Consider the following 20,855-nt stretch of genomic DNA (forward strand, 5'->3'; position numbering starts at 1 on the left):
AGAGAGAGAGAGAGAGAGAGAGAGAGAGAACTTAGTAAGAGTCAGCGTCAGCGAGAGAAGCTCAGTTGTGCGAGCGCGGCCGAGAGGAGAGGGGTCGGTATGGGAGCTTGCGGGTAACGCTAATGTACAGTACTTGGCCGCGTCGACGATTACGTGCAATTTTTGTGCTTCGAGGAGAGTACGAAAACGAGGAGCTATACAGTGAATGTGTGTGATTGTGGTTTCTTTGTTGTGGGTGCTTCGTTGTCGGATAATTGTCTTGGCCGTGAAAAACATCACAAAAAATCGGGATCACCAACTTCGATGCGGGAGTTGTGTATCGAAGACATAGCCATGAGCACAAGGGTGGCGCTGCCGATGTTTTTGGGCTGCAGAATGTCGGAGCTAAGACGACACCTCGTCCCGAGCCCGACACCAAGTCAGGACCACTCGGCTCAAGAGGCTCAGGTCCGGAGAAATCTATTTGGACCCATAGACCACGAGGAGAACCTCAAATTCGTCCAAGACGAGCTCGCCAAGATCGCTCAGTGCGACCGGCAGAAGTGGAACTATGATTTCGAGACTGACAGGCCCCTGGAGGGACGTTTCCATTGGGAGCCCGTGAAGGAAGGGGTTCCTCAAGCCTACGAAATGCCAAGACTCGATTACTTGAGCACGAAAGCAATCACAGCCACCACCAGCACCTCAGTCACAACCATCTCCTCTTCTTCCTCCTCCTCCTCTAACAACACTAGTGTGTCGTCACCCAGTGTGTCTAGTGTACCTGAGTGTTCAACCCCAACAATAAAAACATCACCTGCAACACCCAAAAATACAGTAACCTCCTCCTCCTCTCCAACAACCCAAACCTCTGAAAAACCCACCTTCACCAAAACCTCAACTCACAATCAACCTAGTTGTAGCTCAGACAGCCAATCCAGTAGTGAAATCGTAGTGGTTAAATCTAATAAGTGTAATAATACCAGAGGCGTCAAGAGAACTCTTAGCTCCGTTAGAAATAGCAGATCGAAATCGGCCAAGACTTCCCCTTCGTCGTCCGCATCACCTGGTGCCACGTCTTCGCAACCCAAAGTTACTGGTAAGAAACACCATAATGTATTTGTTTATATAATCTTGGTTCTTGTTATAAGATTGCCTGAGGGAGAAAACGTTTACCTTTATGCTGGAAAGGTCGGTAAAACGTTTGTCTTATAGAAAACGTTTGACGTGTCACTCAACCTTCCCGTATGTCATTGTAAGTAATAGAAAAACACTTCCACTCTCAGATCAGTGTCAATTATTAAACAATTTATTAAATTTAAAGGTTTTAGTGTTGTGCAGTATTTTATTATGGGATAAATTAAGCTTTGCCACTAAAACCTAAAAGTATTGTATTACATCGCCAAAAGCTTATTTTCCACTCTTCCTGGTTTTATTATATGCCTGATGAATGTATGAGAAGTTATAGAGTCCAAAGGTGAAACTTTATTTGGTAATTAGTAAGTCAGAAAAGCTGAATTTGAAATGTTCATATCGCAGAGTAAATTATGGTAGCCATACGGAATCCAAAGTTTGTATCACACACCCATTTATCTTTGTGTGTGTATATATATATATATATATATATATATATATATATATATATATATATATATATATATTATATACTTTATATTATATGCTATATTATACTATGTATATTTATTATAAATTATATTATTATATATACATGAGATTGCCAAAATATATCCCTAAATGTAATCATAATGCTCTCAACGTGAACAATAGTTCATGTATTTAATATATACAATTATATATGTTACACACACACACGTACGTACGTACGTGTATTTATATTATATTTATATTATAGAAGGAAGCGCGCGTGTTTACTTTATCCATATGCATGCGGGGCTGTTATTTTTGTGGGAGCTTGTATTTTGTTTACGCATTTGTATAAACACAGGCTGCTGCATAGACGGTTTGCCAAACAGGCTTTATCAGGATGAAGTGCATCAGTTACCACCCACGTGACGTCAGTACGTGATGGTCACATGGCACAGGAACTGACCAATGGGCGCACGTGTTGCAAGCGGAACTGACCAATAAACACACGAGTTGATGGCCGCCCCTGCAACACGCGTCAGAACACCAGCTGCAACCCTGAGCTCTGTTGCGGGAACCGCCGTGTGGACGTGTGTGTTGGACGGTGCAGCTGATGTCAGTTTTCGTTTTCAGATTTTTGTTTTTTAATGCTTTTGACATATAGTTTTTCCTCTTATGTTATTTCCAAGAGATATATATACTGTTGAGGATGTATAATTCAAGGTTCTTTAGCTCGTGTAAATCGAGGTAAAGTAATGTTAGGGGAGGAGGGGAGAAGATTCATGATTCAGGCTTCCAAGTAGACTTGCCTGCTGTTGTAGACTTGTAGTCTGATGAGATTGACAGTCTATTGCTTCAAGTAAAACGTCTAGTCTAGCCTATATCTTTCTTCCCGGAGACTTCAAATGGAAAAGACTTTCTTCAAGTGAGCATGAGGTTGTCGATTATTTTGATGGGCGTTACGAAAATAAATTGAACAGGGTACTACGCAACTAAAGTTACATATTATTGGTCATACATGAATACCTAATCAATTTCCACAGCCCGAGAGAATACAGATATAAAGAATAAAAAAATGTACGTTTATGGATCGAAACAACAATTACCCAAATGGTGAGGGGGGGGGGGGGAAGGGGGAAAATGCTTTCCATTAGGCCGTCTTATCGACCAGTATGGATTTCCTCCAGGGTTTGGCGGCCGGGGAGCTGCCACTCCCCCACATATATCGAGCGCTGCACCTCCAGAATTAAATCCCTGTCCCCTCCCCATTCTGAAGAACCTTTCCCAGTTTTGGTCGATCGCACATTAAGGTTCGGACTAGTACTACAGCGCCAGGAAATACAATTTTTTTTTCTTTACTAATTGATTAGAGAGAGAGAGAGAGAGATTGTTAAAAAAATAAGTTTCATATCCCAGAAACACCTACGTACATGTTTCGTTTTGAAACCCAACTTGCGCTATCTCGTATATGTTATGATAACCGTTATGTTCTACTATACGGAGTAACCTTCAATATGCATCATGTGTATCGGCGAGGGTCATGTGATGCATTGGGTATACATGTGTTGGTGTGTGTGCGTGCGTTCGTTGTTCAACTGGCAGGAGTACGATAGCCTTGATTGTTACCCAACCAAGCTACCCCATCAGTAAGTCAAAACCCCGTTAATACGCCTTCACGGGGCATTGATAGCCTCATTATACATTCGGTACGGAATTCATTAGACGTACGAATTCTGCTTGAAATTATAACGTGAGATGTGAAAGGATTTGGCTGGCCATGTCGCAATTTATGCTTTGGAACGAACGGGTTGAAACGTGCGTCGCCAAGCAAACTTTGGTGGCTTTTTATTCGCTACCTTCGGCCAACAGCATCTGTATTTAGAAGTTACGACGCTGAATTAAATGCAGACGTTCATTGAGGAGATTTCCCATTGTAATGAGACGTCGTGTTGTTTTCAAAACAATATCGTTGGAGATACTCTCCCGCGAACATAATTTGCAGCAAAATATATATACTACGTTTACTCTAGTGCTGGTCTCTTGCCACTCGTCGGCGTCCGAGACCGACGAATCCCTGTATTGAAGCCAAGCTTTGTCAATTGCCACTTTGATTTTCTTAGCTATTAGTTTTTTCCCCAAGATAATAGTTTTTTTTAGTAGTTTTTCTTCATTGTGAATTGCAGTTTCTACCATTATAGTTCTATTATAATTTTCAATTCCGCCGTTTCTGACGCATCAAGTCGAAGTTGTAAGTCAGTGGACGACGAGTTGGTTGGTTGTGTTGCCCACTTCTACGCGAAAGATGTCTGGTTATCGGTTTGGTTTTAATGATTTCCTTCTTGTTTTCCATTTCCTGCTAATATAATAATGGTTAATGTGCATATACTTTGTATGTTTCCCTGTGATGATAGTTTATGCAAGTTAATTTAGCGAATATAGCCTTGGTAGTATTCTGTTGTTGAAATGGCATACGAGATGAGCTAAACTCAGGTGTGAATGAACTCTATGCATAGGCCACCGACGGGAGTTTATGCCTTGCCTGTCATCTGTGGTGTTAGGAGGTTATGATATACGGACAATTGCCCAAGGTTTCCTAGTCGTCAACTCGACGAATCTGAAGTGCATGGTTTCTTTCAAGTTGAAATAAATTTTGCCTTTGCTGCTGCCTGTATTTTGTGGGGGGAAAAAAAGTAGCCAGGTTTACTCTTTGGTTGCATGATGGAAATGAAAATGAACAATGCTGAATTGACGATGGGAATGCTGCGTTTAGAACGATTGTCCTTTTTGTGGTTTATATGAAAGTTCCCTCCTCCCTTGCTCCCATGTATGTTGAGATATGACCTTTTTAGAGAGACGCTTGGACGGGTACTACTACTCGCCAGTTCCTTCTTTCTTTCATGGCAAGACAAGGTCTTGTCTGTGTTGAGTGATGACTACTTTCGACTAAGGCCTAAAATCTGTGCGCTTCCTCTCTCTCTCTCTCCTCACTTTTTTTTCTTCTGCAAGTTTATTGGGTGTTGCTGTCCGGCGGCGGGGAGGCAGAGAAAGAGAACTTGCAATCTGGCTTGACGACAGAGTTAGGCTTAACACTGCCGCCGAAGACCAGTATTTCAATTAGACCGTAAAACCGTGTAGTATTTTATATCTGGACTGGGTGGCTTTGCTACACTATATAGGCTATGTGTGTGTGTAATTAAATCGAACGGCCTTATGATAATATTTCTAATAAAATAAAATAAACTTTTTAATAAAACGCTGATAAACCTACACCTACTGACCGCATCCTTTGTAGCAACTTTTCTTTTTTCTCTTGATGCGGCTTGAAGGGAAATCGATAAATAAAGTATGATTAAGTACCGCAATGTAATTTTTTTTATGGTAGGTCACGACTTGGGTTGGGGAAGTTCAGGATCCTGTACGCCTATCTGGCTGTCTAGTGACACGAAGTGTGTGTGAGAGAGAGAGAGAGAGAGAGAGAGAGAGAGAGAGAATTTGTTTTGAAAGGAATTGGGATGTTATTGCCAGCTTAATGTATCCTCATAACGCATTAATAATAACAGCAACTGATTCATAGTGCAACTGCGATGTTTACTTTCTATTACACCTTTCAAACCTCTTGAGCGCTGAATGACCTCATAGGTCCCAATAATTGGCCTAGATTCTATATTCGATTCAGTAACTTTGATATCAGCTTGGCGACATAGGCCTATGCATAAATGATATTTCTTGGTGAAATGTACAAAATACCTACTTGTTCATTAATATCGTTCTTAAGATTTGTTAAAGAAAATAATAGCCGTCTTCAATTAGGCGGTGGGCGTGTTCGATCATGTCTCCTCCCCCCCCCCCACCCCTGGGTTAGGAAAAACTTGATATCAAATTTAATTCTTAGACCAACGCCTCCTGGCGTCGTCTGTTATCACGTGTTATCATTAGCTGTCATTCAACTGTGTCTGTTATCGGGAGCCTAGCCCTCAACTGGTTGTGGAACGTAGCCGGGTTCCCGATAAGGCTTATCTCTACTACGCACGTAGTAGTAGTAGTAGTACTATCAACGCGTGTAGCTGGCTCGCTGAATTAAGCCTATGTCTGTTTGTTTTCGTCTTGTCTTATTAGCCGGAAAGTTACTAGAGCATGTGCAGTGCGGCCACTTAAGAGGGAATGCTACAACGCGAATCCCTGTTTACTTTCATAAGCATGGTGGGGGTCATGGAGTCCCTAACTTCGATAACTTAGAACGTGGTTACTACGTATAGTGTGGCTGCTCTTTTGGTTCTGAGCGGGAAAACGTTTGCGCGGGAACCTGACGCGCGTGTATTTTTAGGCGGGAAGTATGGGGAAACGGTGTGGGGTGGGAGGGACAGGGCGGGCAGCCCGTGTAAAGGCCTACTACTACTACTACTTACTACCGTACTACCAATCATGACATGGTCACATTACGCTTTATGTGCATAGTAATCGTAGGCCATTCTGTTTAGGTTAGCATTCGCTATTAGGTCATCTTTGTAATGATTTAATGATATGCAAAAACAACGTTTGGTCGGAGCGAAGCAATAAGACGTTAGCTTGGGCATGCCTCTCTCTCTCTCTCTCTCTCTCTCTCTCTCTCTCTCTCTCTCGAACAGATTGATATAAGCACGTTGCTGACGTTAATCTCCAATGAACTTTATATAAATTTTTTTAATAGTAAATGTTTCTCATCAGTTCTCCAGAGTATAGTGCATACAAATTTTAACATCCCCATCTCTCGTTATTATATATATATATATATATATATATATATATATATATATATATATAGAGAGAGAGAGAGAGAGAGAGAGAGAGAGATAAATTTTATGCTCTCCCTACATACATATATCGGTTGAATTATTGATACTTTAGAACATCTTGAAATATCCCCTTCAATGAGAAAGTCCTTTTTTTTTCCTTCCTTTTTCTCTCGAGGCAAAACGAACAGAAAGGAGGGATATTTGTGTAAGCTGCCCTAATCTAACCGTATTCATATGTGATAATGGTTCCCATATTCTTGAAGTATTATCCTTTGTGACGGTGTCATCACTTAGAATGTAGTCCAGAAAAAGATTTAAAAAAGAGAGAGAGAGAGAATGAAATACCAAGACAGTCTCAGAAAGCGAGAATTCACGTATACCTCGGTCTCGTCTATCTGGTATCAATTCAGAGACTTTCGACGTAAGAGCTTTATGTCATTGTGGGAAGTGGAAGGGGAAGGGGGAGGTGAGGTAAAAAGCTCTTATCCTTTATGGCTGGTATGACCATAACGAGATAGTTGAAGTTGGGCATTTTATCAGGATACCATATAGGTAAAATGATGCGTTTTATGTACGGTACTGGATGTAGGCTTAGAAGAATGCGCATCATTTCGATAAGGACATGTTTTTTTTCCCTTGAATTTTGTGGGTAACCCAGGTATCCTACATTTCATTTTACTGTATAGTACAGTGGTAAATGCTACTAAGAAAATTTACGATGGGTATATTTTCGTAGCCTACGTGGAAACACTTAAATATAATTTTTTTTATCTTGTATACAGAAGCTTTTAAAGGAAGGAAGGTAAACATTATTTGAACAGTTATTGGTTATAAAATAAAGGGGGAAGGGGAAAGTAGCAGTTGTTATTGTACTGAACCGTAAATAAGTAGTCGGCAGATTCCATTTATAAATGTCAATTGGCAGTTTTTATTGACCATTACTTTTGAAATCCACTAGCTACACGGAAGGGGTATATACTGGTATAACATCGCAATGGTTGGACTGCATTTATGGAGGGGGGGGGGGGCGCTGTATATCTGCAACCTCTGCCTCTTATGATCTTTTAACTACTACCATTTCTTTTGTGCGTTTGTGTGTAAATGTGTAAGGAAGTAAAGGGGGGTGGATTTGGCGGGGTTGGGGAGTATATATGTCTACTTTAACAATGACATTCCGACGCCTGGCTTGTGAGAGTGTGGAAAAACATGAAGTCAGTCGATTTGTATGCCACCCCATTCACTCATCCTTGGCATTCACTCGCGCCCAGGTATGACGAGTGAATGAAGAGGCATGAAAGAAATATATACGAAAGAAGAGGACGAGGGGAGGCTGGGGCTCGTAACTAGGCTCAATGACTGAAACCCATTCGAAGTCGAACCAGCCCTCACATTAAGCCATTGTCAGACCTAAGGGAAAGTCCCCGCCGTTATGGCTTTTAGGTTAAAGCACAGGAAGCAATTCGTGATAGGCTGTGAGCCGCCCGCGAAAGGGGAAATTGCTTTCTACCTACAAAGGATTTCTCGGTTGAGCCTAGACGCGTTTTCCATGTATTTCTTTTGAAGTGATCTTCTTAGTGTGTAGTACCTTTATTGTTGTCATATTGTAGGTAAAATATTATGTAAAGCTATATGACCAAACGAAGAGTCTTCCTGGGAGAGAAGCATAAAGAGGAGTTGGTTGGTTGTGTGGCTTGATCAGTCCTATAGTTGACAAAAGCAGAACGACAAACGAAATTTTAGTCTCTGTGCCCAGAAAAGACATTCAGAAAAGGATGATCCAGTCGCCCTCTTACACTCCTTACCGTCTCTCCCATTTACTCGCACTCCAAGGTTAGTACTTGAAGGGCGACTCTTAAAATTCCACGCAAGGCTTGAGATGCATAAAGAAAGCGAGGTTCGTAAATTCTTCGCAATGCAGAAAAAAAAACTTCTCTCCCTCTCTGTTTAGGCTTCTTTTCTGACCCAACTAAAAGGGGGAAAAAAGGAAAAAGGGGTTAGTTGTTGCTAAGGGTCAGATAGAGTAGGAGACTCCCCTTAAAAAAACTGTAGAGTAGGAGACTCCCCTTAAAAAACTGTATCTCTCTCTCACTCGCTGGCTTAATGTGGTGAACGTAAGTGGTGGCGGCTGGCCTAGACCTATCCCTTTTATGTGCGGTGTTTTGGGGGCGGAAGGGAGAGATTCATTCATCCTACAGTGGACTCGAGATACTACTCGATAGTGCTATGTGAACCGTATGCAGAGGGATGCGTAGCCCAGCATCATGCGAGTATTCACAAGTGTGAGTTTTAGTTCAGGATTTTGCCGCTTGGTTCTTTGATTCTCGCTTTTTTAAAACCTTTTCTAGGTCGTTTTTCTAATGGCTTCTTTTTCAAGATATATTAATGTTTCTATGGTTTGTATTCAAGATATTACTTATGATGAATGTTATAAATGATTTTCTATATACATGTGTATACACACACACACACTTATATATATATATATATATATATATATATATATATATATATATATAGATATATATATATATATATATATATATGCCTTAAAACCCCTAGCCACAGAATTTCATCTCATCATTGAGGAAGTTGGGCCCTGAGCACAACTTCTATAACATGCATAACCCCCCCCTCTCTTCTCTCTCTCTCTCTCTCTCTCTCTCTCTTCTTTCTCTCTCTCTCTCTCTCCTCGCTCTCTCCCTCTTTCCTCTCTCTATCTCTCTCCTTTCTCTCTCCTCTCTCTCTCTCTCTCTCTCTTCTCTCTCTCTTTTCTTTTTTTTTTTTTTGCTCTCTCTCTCTCCTCTCTCTCTCTTGTGGTTTAGAGACCATTACAAAGTAACTTCGTAAAATGCTAAGAAAATCTCAGAAAAAATGCCTTGGGTCTTGTCGGAAGTCATTGTGTAACGAACAAGGAAAGGCTGAAATATTAGCTTTTGTCTGCGGGCACTGACGACGGGGCATAGTTACAAAGGTTCAGGAGGATGTTCCTCAGGGGCTCTATTGCTCGAGGCCACGTCAGGAGCCTGAAGGCTGCCTCGAGGTTCTAACCACAATACACGCAGGTTTCGTACCTTTAATCGCTCAGATTTCCATTCTTGGGAACCTAAAGAGCTCTGAAGTTGCTCTCCGGATGCCCAGGCTCTCTCTGGCTCTCGTCACGTTTATGTTTGTTTGTTTGTATGGTGTTTTTACTTTGCATGGAACCAGTGGTTGTTCAGCAACGGGACCAACGGCTTTACGTGACTTCCGAACCACGTCGAGAGAGAACTTCTATCACCAGAAATACACATCCCTCACTCCTCAATGGGAATGGCCGAGAATCGAACTCGCGATCACCGAGGTTGGACGCCAACACCATGCCAAACACGCCACTTAAGTGGTTGCGATTTTGGAAGTCTCTTGAAGCATGTCCAATTATCCTAACTGCTTAAAAAGGTTGGCGCGAATGACTCCCATGATGTTGCTTGTCGTAAGTCTAAAGATGTAGTAGAGAGTATTACCAAGTGGTAGCAACATAGTATGTTGTTTGCAGTGATTGTAGGGATGTCTAGGCTATTACCCACCCTTAGCAACAGATATATTGTAGATATTCTAGAATCGTCGAGAATGTTATATACCCATTTCGTGCAAGGTATATGGCTTGCAGTCATTCTAGAAATGTCGAGAATATTTCCTAGCCTTAGCAACAGATTTCTTGCTGGTATATTGACTTCAACATTTGTAACCGCATTCGTGATAAAGTTGGAGGTTGAAAATCATCTTCAACTTGCTAAAACAACAACCGAGCTGCCCCTCGGGGCATTTTGTTTCCAACCCCTCATTCATGCCATGGGAAAAGGTGATTTCCCTGCAGGCAACAGTCGCTGATTATTGTAATTATATTTCCACGATTATGATGGTAGTCGCAAAAATCAGGTGCGATTGCCCTGGTGTCTAGAGACTCGGAAAATAGTGTAATGATTTCCCGTCATTACCCACCCAATCGACCGGAAAATACCCCCTCCCCCTAACCTCGCCGGGCCTTTATAACGTTGCATGTGGCTTGCGCGATGCCTTCGGCTGTTTCGTCTTCCTAATTGGAATAATATTGGGGAATGACCTTGATTTTCAAGCATTTATCACGTCTTTCCCTCTCCATTACTCTTGTGAGAGAGAGAGAGAGAGAGAGAGATGCCCCCTTATTACCTACATGCTACTCCTTATATTTCTTGTATTGCTTTTAAGGTCTGTGATTGGTATTCCTTTTAAACGACTCCATTCCTATCCCACCCCACATCCCTCCCATCCTGTTCTTTCTCCCCAGCTCCCGAGAGAGAGAGAGAGAGAGAGAGAGAGAGAGAGAGAGAGAGCACACCTTGAGGAGATTGGTAAGGTATAGAAGGAACGGCATAGAACTAGGATTCGATGCAATTGCTGAAGGAGAGAGAGAGAGAGAGAGAGAGAGAGAGAGAGAGAGAGAGAGAGAGAGAGAGAGAGAGAGTTTTTTGAATATCCGTTGCTCCTTCTTGAATCGTCAGGTAGGAACTTTTATGGGCTGTTTGCGTTGTCGTCGGTTGAATGTGGGTTACGCCCTAACTGCCTCTCCCTCCGCCCCCCCCCCCCCCCAAGCAAGTACGCGTTGTTTAGGGTAATCACGGCCGGGAGGCTAATCACACTATCTTAGGTCATAGGTCACAACGAGTGAACATAACGTTCTCGTCTCTTCCTTCCAGATGTGGTTCTTGTTATGGCATTGGGTCAGGTTCGTATTTTTTAGCATCCGAAGGTAATTTTCAATTTTGTGGGTCAGGTGTGTCTGCATTTTTTTCTCTGAACCAGGAAAATTGGGTTCCCCAGGGTATATATCTTTTTTTATTTGTAACCTTTTGAATTAGAAGATTCCCAGAACCCGTTCTGATTTTTTAGTCAAACGAATTTCCTTCTCGGTATCATAGAGAGACCAAGTAATGTGTGTGTGTGTGTGTTTGTTTCCCAGGCGTCGACGGGAGGCAGACAAGGGAATCACAATCCTCTTGCAGAGACGTTGATAGCCGGCGGCGATCAAAATGGTAGCTGAGAACACCTTTGACCCTACATTGACTTTTGGGTTAGTAGCTCGGATGACCTTGGAAGTGCCCTTTGCCCTCGACCGTGCCCCGGAGTATACACCAATGGCCGGAGGCCGAGTGCTCTGAGAGACAAGCGTTGGAAAGGGTTGCAGGGTCCTCGTGGGTTCGGTATGGTAGCCCTGTCACCTCACCACCACCTCCTCCTCCGAGCCCGTCCGTAGCTCTCTCTCTCTCTCTCTAATTGGCGGCTAGTGGGAGCCAGTTTTTGTTCCCCCTGCTCTCTCAAGATCAAGGTTTTGCTTGTTACATATTGTGTGCTGCGAGATGGCCGTGCTCCAGTTTTAACTTGGAACCCTTATTAATGTGCCTCTCGAAGGTGTCATTTCTGGCTTAGCTACGAGTTTTTATTGTTTAGAATGATGAGTCCCCTCCAGGCTCTAGACTAACGACAGTTTTCTAACACCCTACGAGATGGATCAGTTACACTTATGCAGATGGAGCTGGGAGAAGTACTACTGCTGGCTCCCTCCCGCCTTCATGACTTAGCTCCCTTTTAGGGGTACTACCCCTCTGAAGAGAGGCTCCCCCTTCCTCGTAGGGAGAGATCCCTCCTCGTAGGGATGCTCCACTAGAAAACAGGTTAAATTTGTCTCGATCGTTGCATGGTAGTATCAAGTGGCCGTGGTTTGCTTGTGAGTATAACTGTTGCGTAGGTGTAATGTTTATCCGAGATTGATTTGCAGTTGACGATAAAGTAAGTTACTAGATAGATAGTTACCGAGGAGAACGTTTGAGAAAAGTTCCCGTGATTTCTCCCGTTCATTTGCTAACTGGACTTATATTAACGAGAATTTTTGAAAGTTTAAAAATAATAAGTTTATTTCATAATATACTAGAGGAAATGAAGCAAATTCTCGAATCTCTGCGTAGAAAAATGATAATTCAAGTACCACTGAGGGAGAAGGAGCAACACTAGGCTGAGAGTACCCTGGTGGTGGTGGTGGTAGTAGTAGTAGTGGAGAAGGAAGCAGTAAGGGTAGGGCTGGGGTGGGGGGTGGGGTGAGGTTTAAGGAAGGAGTGGGGTTGCGTTGAGATGGTTGTTTAAGGGGGGAAGGGGAGGGAGGGAGGGGGGTTTATAACACGACATCAGCAACATTGGAACACTGCACCTGCTCCTGCGAGTTTGCAATCTGGCCAGCGCTCGACCGTGAAGACAAGAAGGGCAACAGAAGGCGGTCGACGCCACAGTGCTCGGGACTCTCTTGCACTGAAAGGGACTTCCTTGAAGAGCCTCGTTCGGGAGGGACATGGTGCTAATGCCTTCCTCATATGGAAGGTGTCCATGTTGCCCATGCACATACATACGGACACACAGCTGGAGTCAGTGTGTGGTGTCTGGCAGATGGCGTCATGACCCTCTCCTCACGTAATTTTGTTTTTCGAAATTCTACCTCCTGTTTTAGAATATTATGGTTACGTGACCCCAGTGTTCATCTCGAGAGCCCTCGAAGATTTACACGTATCCCTCGCAGTTTCCCCTAGAAGTTTTCCTTTAAAAGATCCTAATAAGTTTTCCTTAAAAAGATCCATATCCCTCGCAGTTTCCCTTAGAAGTTTTCCTTAAAAAGATCCATATCCCTCGCAGTTTCCCTTAGAAGTTTTCCTTAAAAAGATCCATATCCCTCGCAGTTTCCCTTAGAAGTTTTCCTTAAAAAGATCCATATCCCTCGTTGTTTCCCTTAGAAGTTTTCCTTGAAAAGATCCATATCCCTCGCAGTTTCCTTTAGAAGTTTCCTTAAAAAGGATCGCTCATCTAAGTTATGCTGCAGGAATGACACTTATGGTATTGTCCATGCAGAATGAATGATCCTTTGTAGCCAGCCCATACACACAAGAAAAGGAACAGTTTAATGCAAAAACAAAAGATAAGCTAAAATATAATCGTATAGGATATACTGCTTGACAGTTCTTGATGGTGATGATGTTGGTGACAGGTTCCTTGGATATAATTATATACTGCTTTATGACAGATGTTACATTAGTGTGTGTGTATGATGTGGTGTTGGTAACCTTGAAGCTGCGTTGTCATAATTATTCTTCTATGGTGATGGGACGGAACGTCAGAGTCGCATCTTGTTGATAAAAGCCGAAAATATTGTAAGGAATGATGCTTCATAAAAGATAAATTCTAATTGTAGTTGTGCCTATATACTAATTGACTTGTTATCCCACCTTGAGGTAATGATTTAAATGGAAATGATGATGGCAGCAGCAATGACTAAAATCAACTCTTCATTTTGTTTTCCGACTCAGCAGCACTTGAGATGTGTAGTGTTTGCCTTCAGCATATTAAGTGCATATTTGATAGCTAATGATCTGATTTCCGTGTTAACTAACTTTCTTCTCTTCCTTTGCAGCTTTCATGAGAATCAAGAAGAGAGCGGCCCCCACCAAAAGGGACGACGACCAGCCTCCGGCTTTGGTCAAGAGACCCAAAACCACCACTTCATAACCCCCTGCGAGGAACCATCCAGACGATGCCGCCCTTGGAAACGCCCCCCTCATCCCCACGAGCTCCCATCCCACCACCAGAAGCGAGGGAGCGAACACTGCCGCCGCCGCCCCCATCTGCAGAATGGAAAGCAAGACGGCTGCTGCCACGGGCGCGGGGTCGGGAGGAGCATTTCCAGGATTCTGGAAGGAGGAGGAAGGCGTTGTGGAAAGCTCGCAGTCTGGAAGACGACCCTCCTTTTCGAAATAGCAAGACTGTGATAACATATTCTGTGGGGCGGATGACAGGGGCGCGTCCTTCCCTCCCTCCCCTTGCGAGGGGAGAACGTCTTACCAGAGATGATGTTCTTCACTACGGTGTGTCGCTGAAGAAGGACGGCGAGGGGTTGATGATGAGCCGGCCCCCACCTCCCTCCCCTTCCCCCTCCCTCCCTGCCTGCCTGCCTGCCTGCCTGCATCCCCAGTCGTCACTGCTTTCAAGATCTCAAGCTCAACGAAGCTAAGCGAAACTGCCGGTGCCTCTCGGTGTCTGGTCCTCGCGGCCGCCCGCCACTTCTGCCGAGGAGGGTAGTAGTAGTAATAGTACATGATGAGGAGTAGAGGAAAGTGCAAGTGTTCAGGTATGGGAGAGAAAGAGAGTGAGTGAGAGAGAGCGAGAGAGAGAGAGAGAGAGAAGGAGTGCGAGTGGCAGGGAAAAAAGGGAAGGGAAGGCCAATATGAAAGTGGGGCGTCTGGAAAAGAAGAAAGAAATTCTCCAATAGTGCTCACGATGCTCCTCATGCCGAACACAGACTCGAAAAACAGACACTAGAGCCCAAAGTGAAGTTGACTTTGTGAATACGACTTCAGAGTGCCTCGTCTCAAATGATCCACCGTTGTTCTTTTTGATTTTTCAATTTTTTTTATTATATTTATTTGACAATAACCCTCATAGACCTGGCCCTCCCTGGTACCCTCGCCCTTACCCTCAAGTGGCCGGCCCTTTGGACCTTCGTAACAAACATTTATGATCTCAGCATATTTTGAAACATTGTTTTTTTTTTCTGTAAATACCAACTGTATTTATTATTTCTTGTGTTATACAATTTGGGTGTGCCTGTGTGCCTAAGTCTTGTAGTAACTGTCCGTTTTTGGGTATGCCTTGGAGCGTGTACTCTGACCCGAAAAAAGGGGGTATGAAATTGAAGCCCATTCCCTCACGAAAGGAGGAAGCGATCACAAGAGGCGTCTGCTGTGTTTTGACATTGTTCCCAAAGAAGCTTCCAAGCCCAAGAGCGCGAGAGTCGTCTGCCTTCTTGTGATTTTGCCTTGTTGTTGTAGTATTGAACCTCGGATGCTGTGTGCGTGTGATTGAGAGAGAGAGAGAGAGAGAGAGAGAGAGAGAGAGAGAGAGAGAGAGAGAGAGAGAGAGAGATGAGATATGCTTCTTTGTGCACAGTGTATTTATCTAATGGTTCGACACGTGTCACTTGTCATTTTGTTACTCCACCATATTCAGATCTCATTTCTGAACATTGGCCTTTTTATATATATTTCTCAGTATGTTTAAACAGAGGTAAATCTGCAAACATTTAAACAGTACAAAATTTTTTTTGTGTAGTTATTTATAACTATATTCTTTTAATTTATTTAGAATCGAGGTGTTTGCATATATGGGTTCTCATCTCACACGAGGGAATAAGAAACAGCACACACCCTTCAGTGTAACCTGTTTATTATTTTATGTTAAGCTTCTAAGCTCAATATTTGCTGTTGTTTTTAAGCCCTGATTTCTGTCAAGTTGCTCATGGCTCATAGAAGCACACCTTTAATAATTGCCCTAATTTATGGTATTCTAAGTACTTCACCTCTGCGTGACAAGTACTACAGCACTTTTTTTATTTTATTTTTTTCTCCCTTGCATTATTTATGAAAGGAATTTGATCTCGCTGGTGACTTGGTCCAGAACTTAGTAGCTCAATTTTTGTGAATTTCCCGGAGAACAAAAATTTGTGGATCCTTGTGAATCTTCTGCAGTTTGAACAAAGCAAGTGGACTTGGACTACTGTCCCTTACACTGTGGTGTTTGTCATTGACTTCATATATAATTAACTCATAGTTTTGCCCAATCGTTTGAGCAGTAGCCATTTGGAAAAGAAATTTCAGTATACAGTTGTGATAAGAGGTGGTTTACTTTTAACATGGCAGCCATTACATATACCTTTAAGTAATACTAATCAATAGTCATGTATAAAAACCTATTATTGTTTCCCTGCCCCATCTAAGTATTTATTTAAAGTAGTGTTATTTATTGCAGTGCTATTTATTAGGTGTTATGATTAGTCAAGTTATACAAGGAGATCACTTTCCGAGCAAATGGAAGGAGCTTATATAATATAGTCCAGATTTTGGAACTCTCGTTTGTTTCTGGTTTGACTGTTACCTGCCACTGATATCACGATACAAAGATAAAGTTGTCGAACAATTGATCTCATTTATAAAGCAGCATGAAAATAGTTATTTAATAATAATAATAATGTTCTGTTTAAAGAACTGAATTTGAAACCTTCAACTCACCGAGCTGCGCTACGACAGATGATGTCGTCTGTTCATTGAAGCCAGTTGCTGACCGGTGAGTCATTGTAGGGTTCATTCAGTTCCACAAAGCTATTGACTTTCTCTGTTTGTACTCATCATCGCTTTTTCATCTATCTAAGAAACATGATCACTGACGTGTGTGTGACATTATAATAATCATAGTAAGGAGTCCGGAGACCTATCTTGGAGGATCTTCAGAACACTTTTACATGTGACTAGCTGCTATGTCTACCCAATATTTTTATTTACCTGTTAACTTTTTCTCGTTTTACTCTGATCGTAAGGCCTGCTGTTGTAGTTCAATAGGTGGGAGAGCCGGTCACACATTTACAGTGGGCTCTCCCGTTATCATATAACATTAAATTAAGAAACCAACCTAACCCACGCTATTAGCTATTGACTGCTGAGAAATCTCATTCCTCCTGGGGGGAGGAGGAGGAGGAGGAGGCAGATTTGATGAAGCTTTGCAATGTAAACCTACTTGTGTCATAATCCATGGAGAAAGAGAGCGAAAGAGGAGAGGCGTTGGAGTGAACGCGCAACACTGTTGTTGCCACAACACTTGAGTGTTTTGTGTTTTGTGTGTGTATTCTGAAAGAATGTGTACATGAGTATGTCAAGTTCTCAGCCCGTGCATTACTTGTGTGTGCTAAATGCTGATTCAAGGGGACAAGTGGAAGTGTTTTAAAAAGATTCTGTTTTTGGAAAGGAAAGACACCAAGGATTGCTTGTCCTCATGAAAAATGTGAAATTGTCATCTTTGCAAAATGGCAAAAAAGTACCATGCATGAGCTGAAGATTTCCAGTTGTTTAGCCCTTAATAATTTTTTTTTTCTGCTGTCTATACACCGCCTTGCTTCCATGCCTACAATAGTTATATTCAGGATTTATAACCAGTGTGCCCAAACCAGACGTTGGTAGTGCTGTTTCCTTCGGAGATGGGGTTTGATTAAGTTCGAATTTGATCGAACTCAAGTTCGCCCATGTGGAAGGCGAATTCAACGTTGATAGCAACTTGAAGATGAGATCCATAATTTGTTGCAAGGAACAGAGGAACACATCCCGAGGAACAGCACTACTTGCCCTGGAATAATAGTTATTCACGCAGTCTATAAGCTTCAGTTGTAGTAGTAATTGAAAAGGTTATTACAATCATGTTCTATTTAAAAACTATTGTTTTGATCATCATCACTTCCATGTATACCAAACTGTATAAATTGGAATACCGAGATTGGCAAAAGTTGTGAAATTTGCAGACCGTAAGAACATGATGTAATAATTCTTATCCAATTTCTTTTATTAATTTTCTTTTCAGCTTCTCTTCTGTTAATAGTTTATCAGTTATTAATTGTTCAAACAGACAATCATTGTTTTATGTTTTGTTGATTAAGCAAGAATTACCCTCAGGTTCTAAAGTGAGTCTACAGAATTTGTTCTCATTTCGGATTTGGTGAATCTGTATGTATGTAAAAATCTAAAATTAGGTTATCGTGGATTTGAATTTTTTTTTCTTAATATCAAAGCTAGAAAAATTTTAATTTTACATATTGGTTTGAGGTATTTCCCACAATAATGATGGAAAAGGTCATTTTATACCCTAGAAAATTTTCTGTCAAGCTATCAGTTGTAAGAGCAACTGGTATAGTATATATTTTTGTATGCACATAGTATACTGATGGTAGTTTGAATTTTCCCATACAACTTGTGTCACTGTCTGTGTCTATCTGTCCGTCTGTCTCAGTTGTTCTAGACCTTCAGTACAGCTGTTTGTTTTTGTGTGCCCCGAGTGTCGTCTGAAGGGCATTTTCACAGATGTCTTGGAAATTGTTGTTTGAAGTTAATTTAAAAATTTGTTTCATTTTTCAAATCTTGACTGAAGATTTGGGACATATCTATGTTTGTTTTAAAGTTGAATATCTTTCGTATTTAACAATGTAAAAAATTTATTGTCAAGTTTCAGGACCTTTCAGTATTTACCTAAGTCTTGATAAAGGACTTGAGTGTTCCAAGGCCCTTTGGAAAATTGGTTCGAATAACATTTGAATCATTATATAATTTGATAAACTCATCTGTGAAAGTGGCAGTGTGGTTGGTGGAGGTTTGTCAGTGTGTCTCTTTTATATAAATTCCCCCCCCCCCTTGTTTTTCTTTGTTTTTTTTATTTACCATTTAGTGCCAAATGTTAGGTCGTAAAGAGAGACTTTCAGATTTGGCTTGGTTTTGGTCTAGACCCAATTTTCGTTTTTCTTGAAGAGTGAAGAAAACGGGCCTCGGGACCGGATCTTGGAAATACCAAAAGTGAACTCACTGATTTTGAATTGAGTGAATCAGTTGTAAAATTTTTATTTTGTATAAAAAATTTTTGTAAATTGTGTAAAAAAATTTAGCAGGAGATTTGTAAAAAAAACTACTTTATATTTTATGTATCCATAATTAGTTTTCCCAATTTTCTTCTCTTGCTGTTTTTTGAGGCCCGTACTTTTTGTCTTTTAGAATTTATTCAAGAAATAGAGTACCTGTCAAAAATGTAATTTTGGTTTCTGTTGTTTTGAAGTATCCTTTTTTTTTAAAAGAAGTATTTTGGAGTGTAAGAAATCAAATTATGTCTCTAATTTTCGTCCCAGTAGTGTTTGTGGTGATAAGAAGAGGAAGTCAAGTCGGTAGTAAAGTTGACAACCCGTACGAATCGGCCAAGTTTCTCTGTGGGGGTTTGGGGTTCCACCCCGAACCTCTATTTTGATCTCATAACTGAAAATTGTAGTAGAATTCGTAGTAATTATTATATGTGTGAATATTGTAAATAAGAAGAGTATTGTCCAAATTATGATGGCAAAATTATTGTACATATGAATTAAGTAAATAATAATCAGATCTTGTCTTTTAACTTCCTTGGAATCAGTATTATTATTATTACTCAGATGACCCCAATTATAATGGAACGTGCCCACGAAAACCATTGGTTAAAAAATAAAGCTTCCAAAGAATATGATGTTCATTGGATAAAGTAACAGAAGGTAAAATACGGAATAGAAAAACCCGTTAATTAACACATTAATAAACATAAAAATGTAAGTCACAATATTAAATTACACGCTGAGGTGTATTGGGTAATAATTCATCATCCTTGCACTAAAAAAATTGGAGCTATGATTAAATAATTTTTAATATAAGACTGAGAGTTACTTTAGTAACTTGAAATGGTAAAACTTTCTGAAAAGAATCATAGTTTATGTTAAAAGTTGCAGAAAAAAAATGTCGAGAACGAAATTATTATTAAGGGTTAGGGATTAACAGGTAGAGAACAAACATACAAGAGTTTCATATTGATATAAACTCTGCGAATGAGACGGACATAAGAGCCAATACCAATATAAATTTGTATATTGAAATTTTGAAAATTTAGTTTTCAAATTTGAATGTGAAGTACTGGAATCGTGAATTGTGTACATTAATAATAAAAAATAAGAAAATTTAGCCTGTCTTGAGCCAAGAATTTAAAAGATCTGAAATTGCAGGAAACTGGAGATGTGCTTTAAAACGGTAAATTAAATAAAAACAATTTGATCTAAAAGAAAATATCAAAATAAAAACGTTATCTAAAAGACTAAAATGATAAAAAAAGATTTGATCTACAACATTAAAATTAACTGATAGTTTGACTTAAAAGACTAAATGAAAACGAAGGTGTAAATTCAAATTTGATTAAAAAGACTAAATTGAAAATTGAAATTTGATCTAAAAAACTAAAATGAAAATAGAGGAGCGATATGAAAGACTAAAGAAATAAAATTTTGACCTAAAAGTCTTAAGATGATATTTAAAATTTTATCTAAAAGACTAAAATGAAAATCAAAATTAGATCTAGAAGACTAAAATGAAAATAGATGAAATATATGACTAGAAAAATAAAAAAATTTATCTAAAAGCCTAAAATGCTAATTAAAATTTGATCTAAAAGACTAACAAAAATAAAAATTTATTCTATAAGACTTAAAATGAAAGTTAAAATTTGATCTAAAAGACTAAAGTAAAAATAAAAATATGACTTAAAGCGCTAAAATGAAAATAAAGATGCGATATAAAAGAACAAAATAAAAATAACAATTTGGTCTAAAAGACAAAAAAAAAAAAAAAAAAAATTGACCTAAAAGACTAATATGAAAATAAAGATGCAATATAAAAGACTAAAATAAAGATTTGATCTAGAAGACAAATGAAAATTAAAATTTGATCTAAAAAACTAAAATAAAAATAAAAATTTGATCTGAAAGACATAAAAACTGATACTTTATCTAAAAGACTAAAATGAAAATAAAGTTGTGACATAAAAGAATAAATAAATTTAGAAAAAATTAGCCGAGAT

At 40.2% G+C, this 20,855-nt stretch overlaps 1 protein-coding gene across 1 annotated transcript; it reads left to right on the plus strand.

Moving 5' to 3' along the window:
- Positions 1-41: 41 nt before the first annotated feature.
- On the plus strand, positions 42-19,363 carry LOC135212993 (cyclin-dependent kinase inhibitor 1B-like). The gene is made up of 2 exons (XM_064246772.1): positions 42-1,078; positions 13,822-19,363. Exons 1-2 carry the CDS (start codon positions 304-306, stop codon positions 13,914-13,916), a joined length of 870 nt encoding a protein of 289 aa, XP_064102842.1. The 5' UTR covers positions 42-303; the 3' UTR covers positions 13,917-19,363.
- The last annotated feature ends 1,492 nt before the right edge of the window (positions 19,364-20,855 follow it).

Source organism: Macrobrachium nipponense, chromosome 42, assembly GCF_015104395.2.
Source record: "Macrobrachium nipponense isolate FS-2020 chromosome 42, ASM1510439v2, whole genome shotgun sequence".
In the NCBI taxonomy this organism is placed as follows: domain Eukaryota; kingdom Metazoa; phylum Arthropoda; class Malacostraca; order Decapoda; family Palaemonidae; genus Macrobrachium; species Macrobrachium nipponense.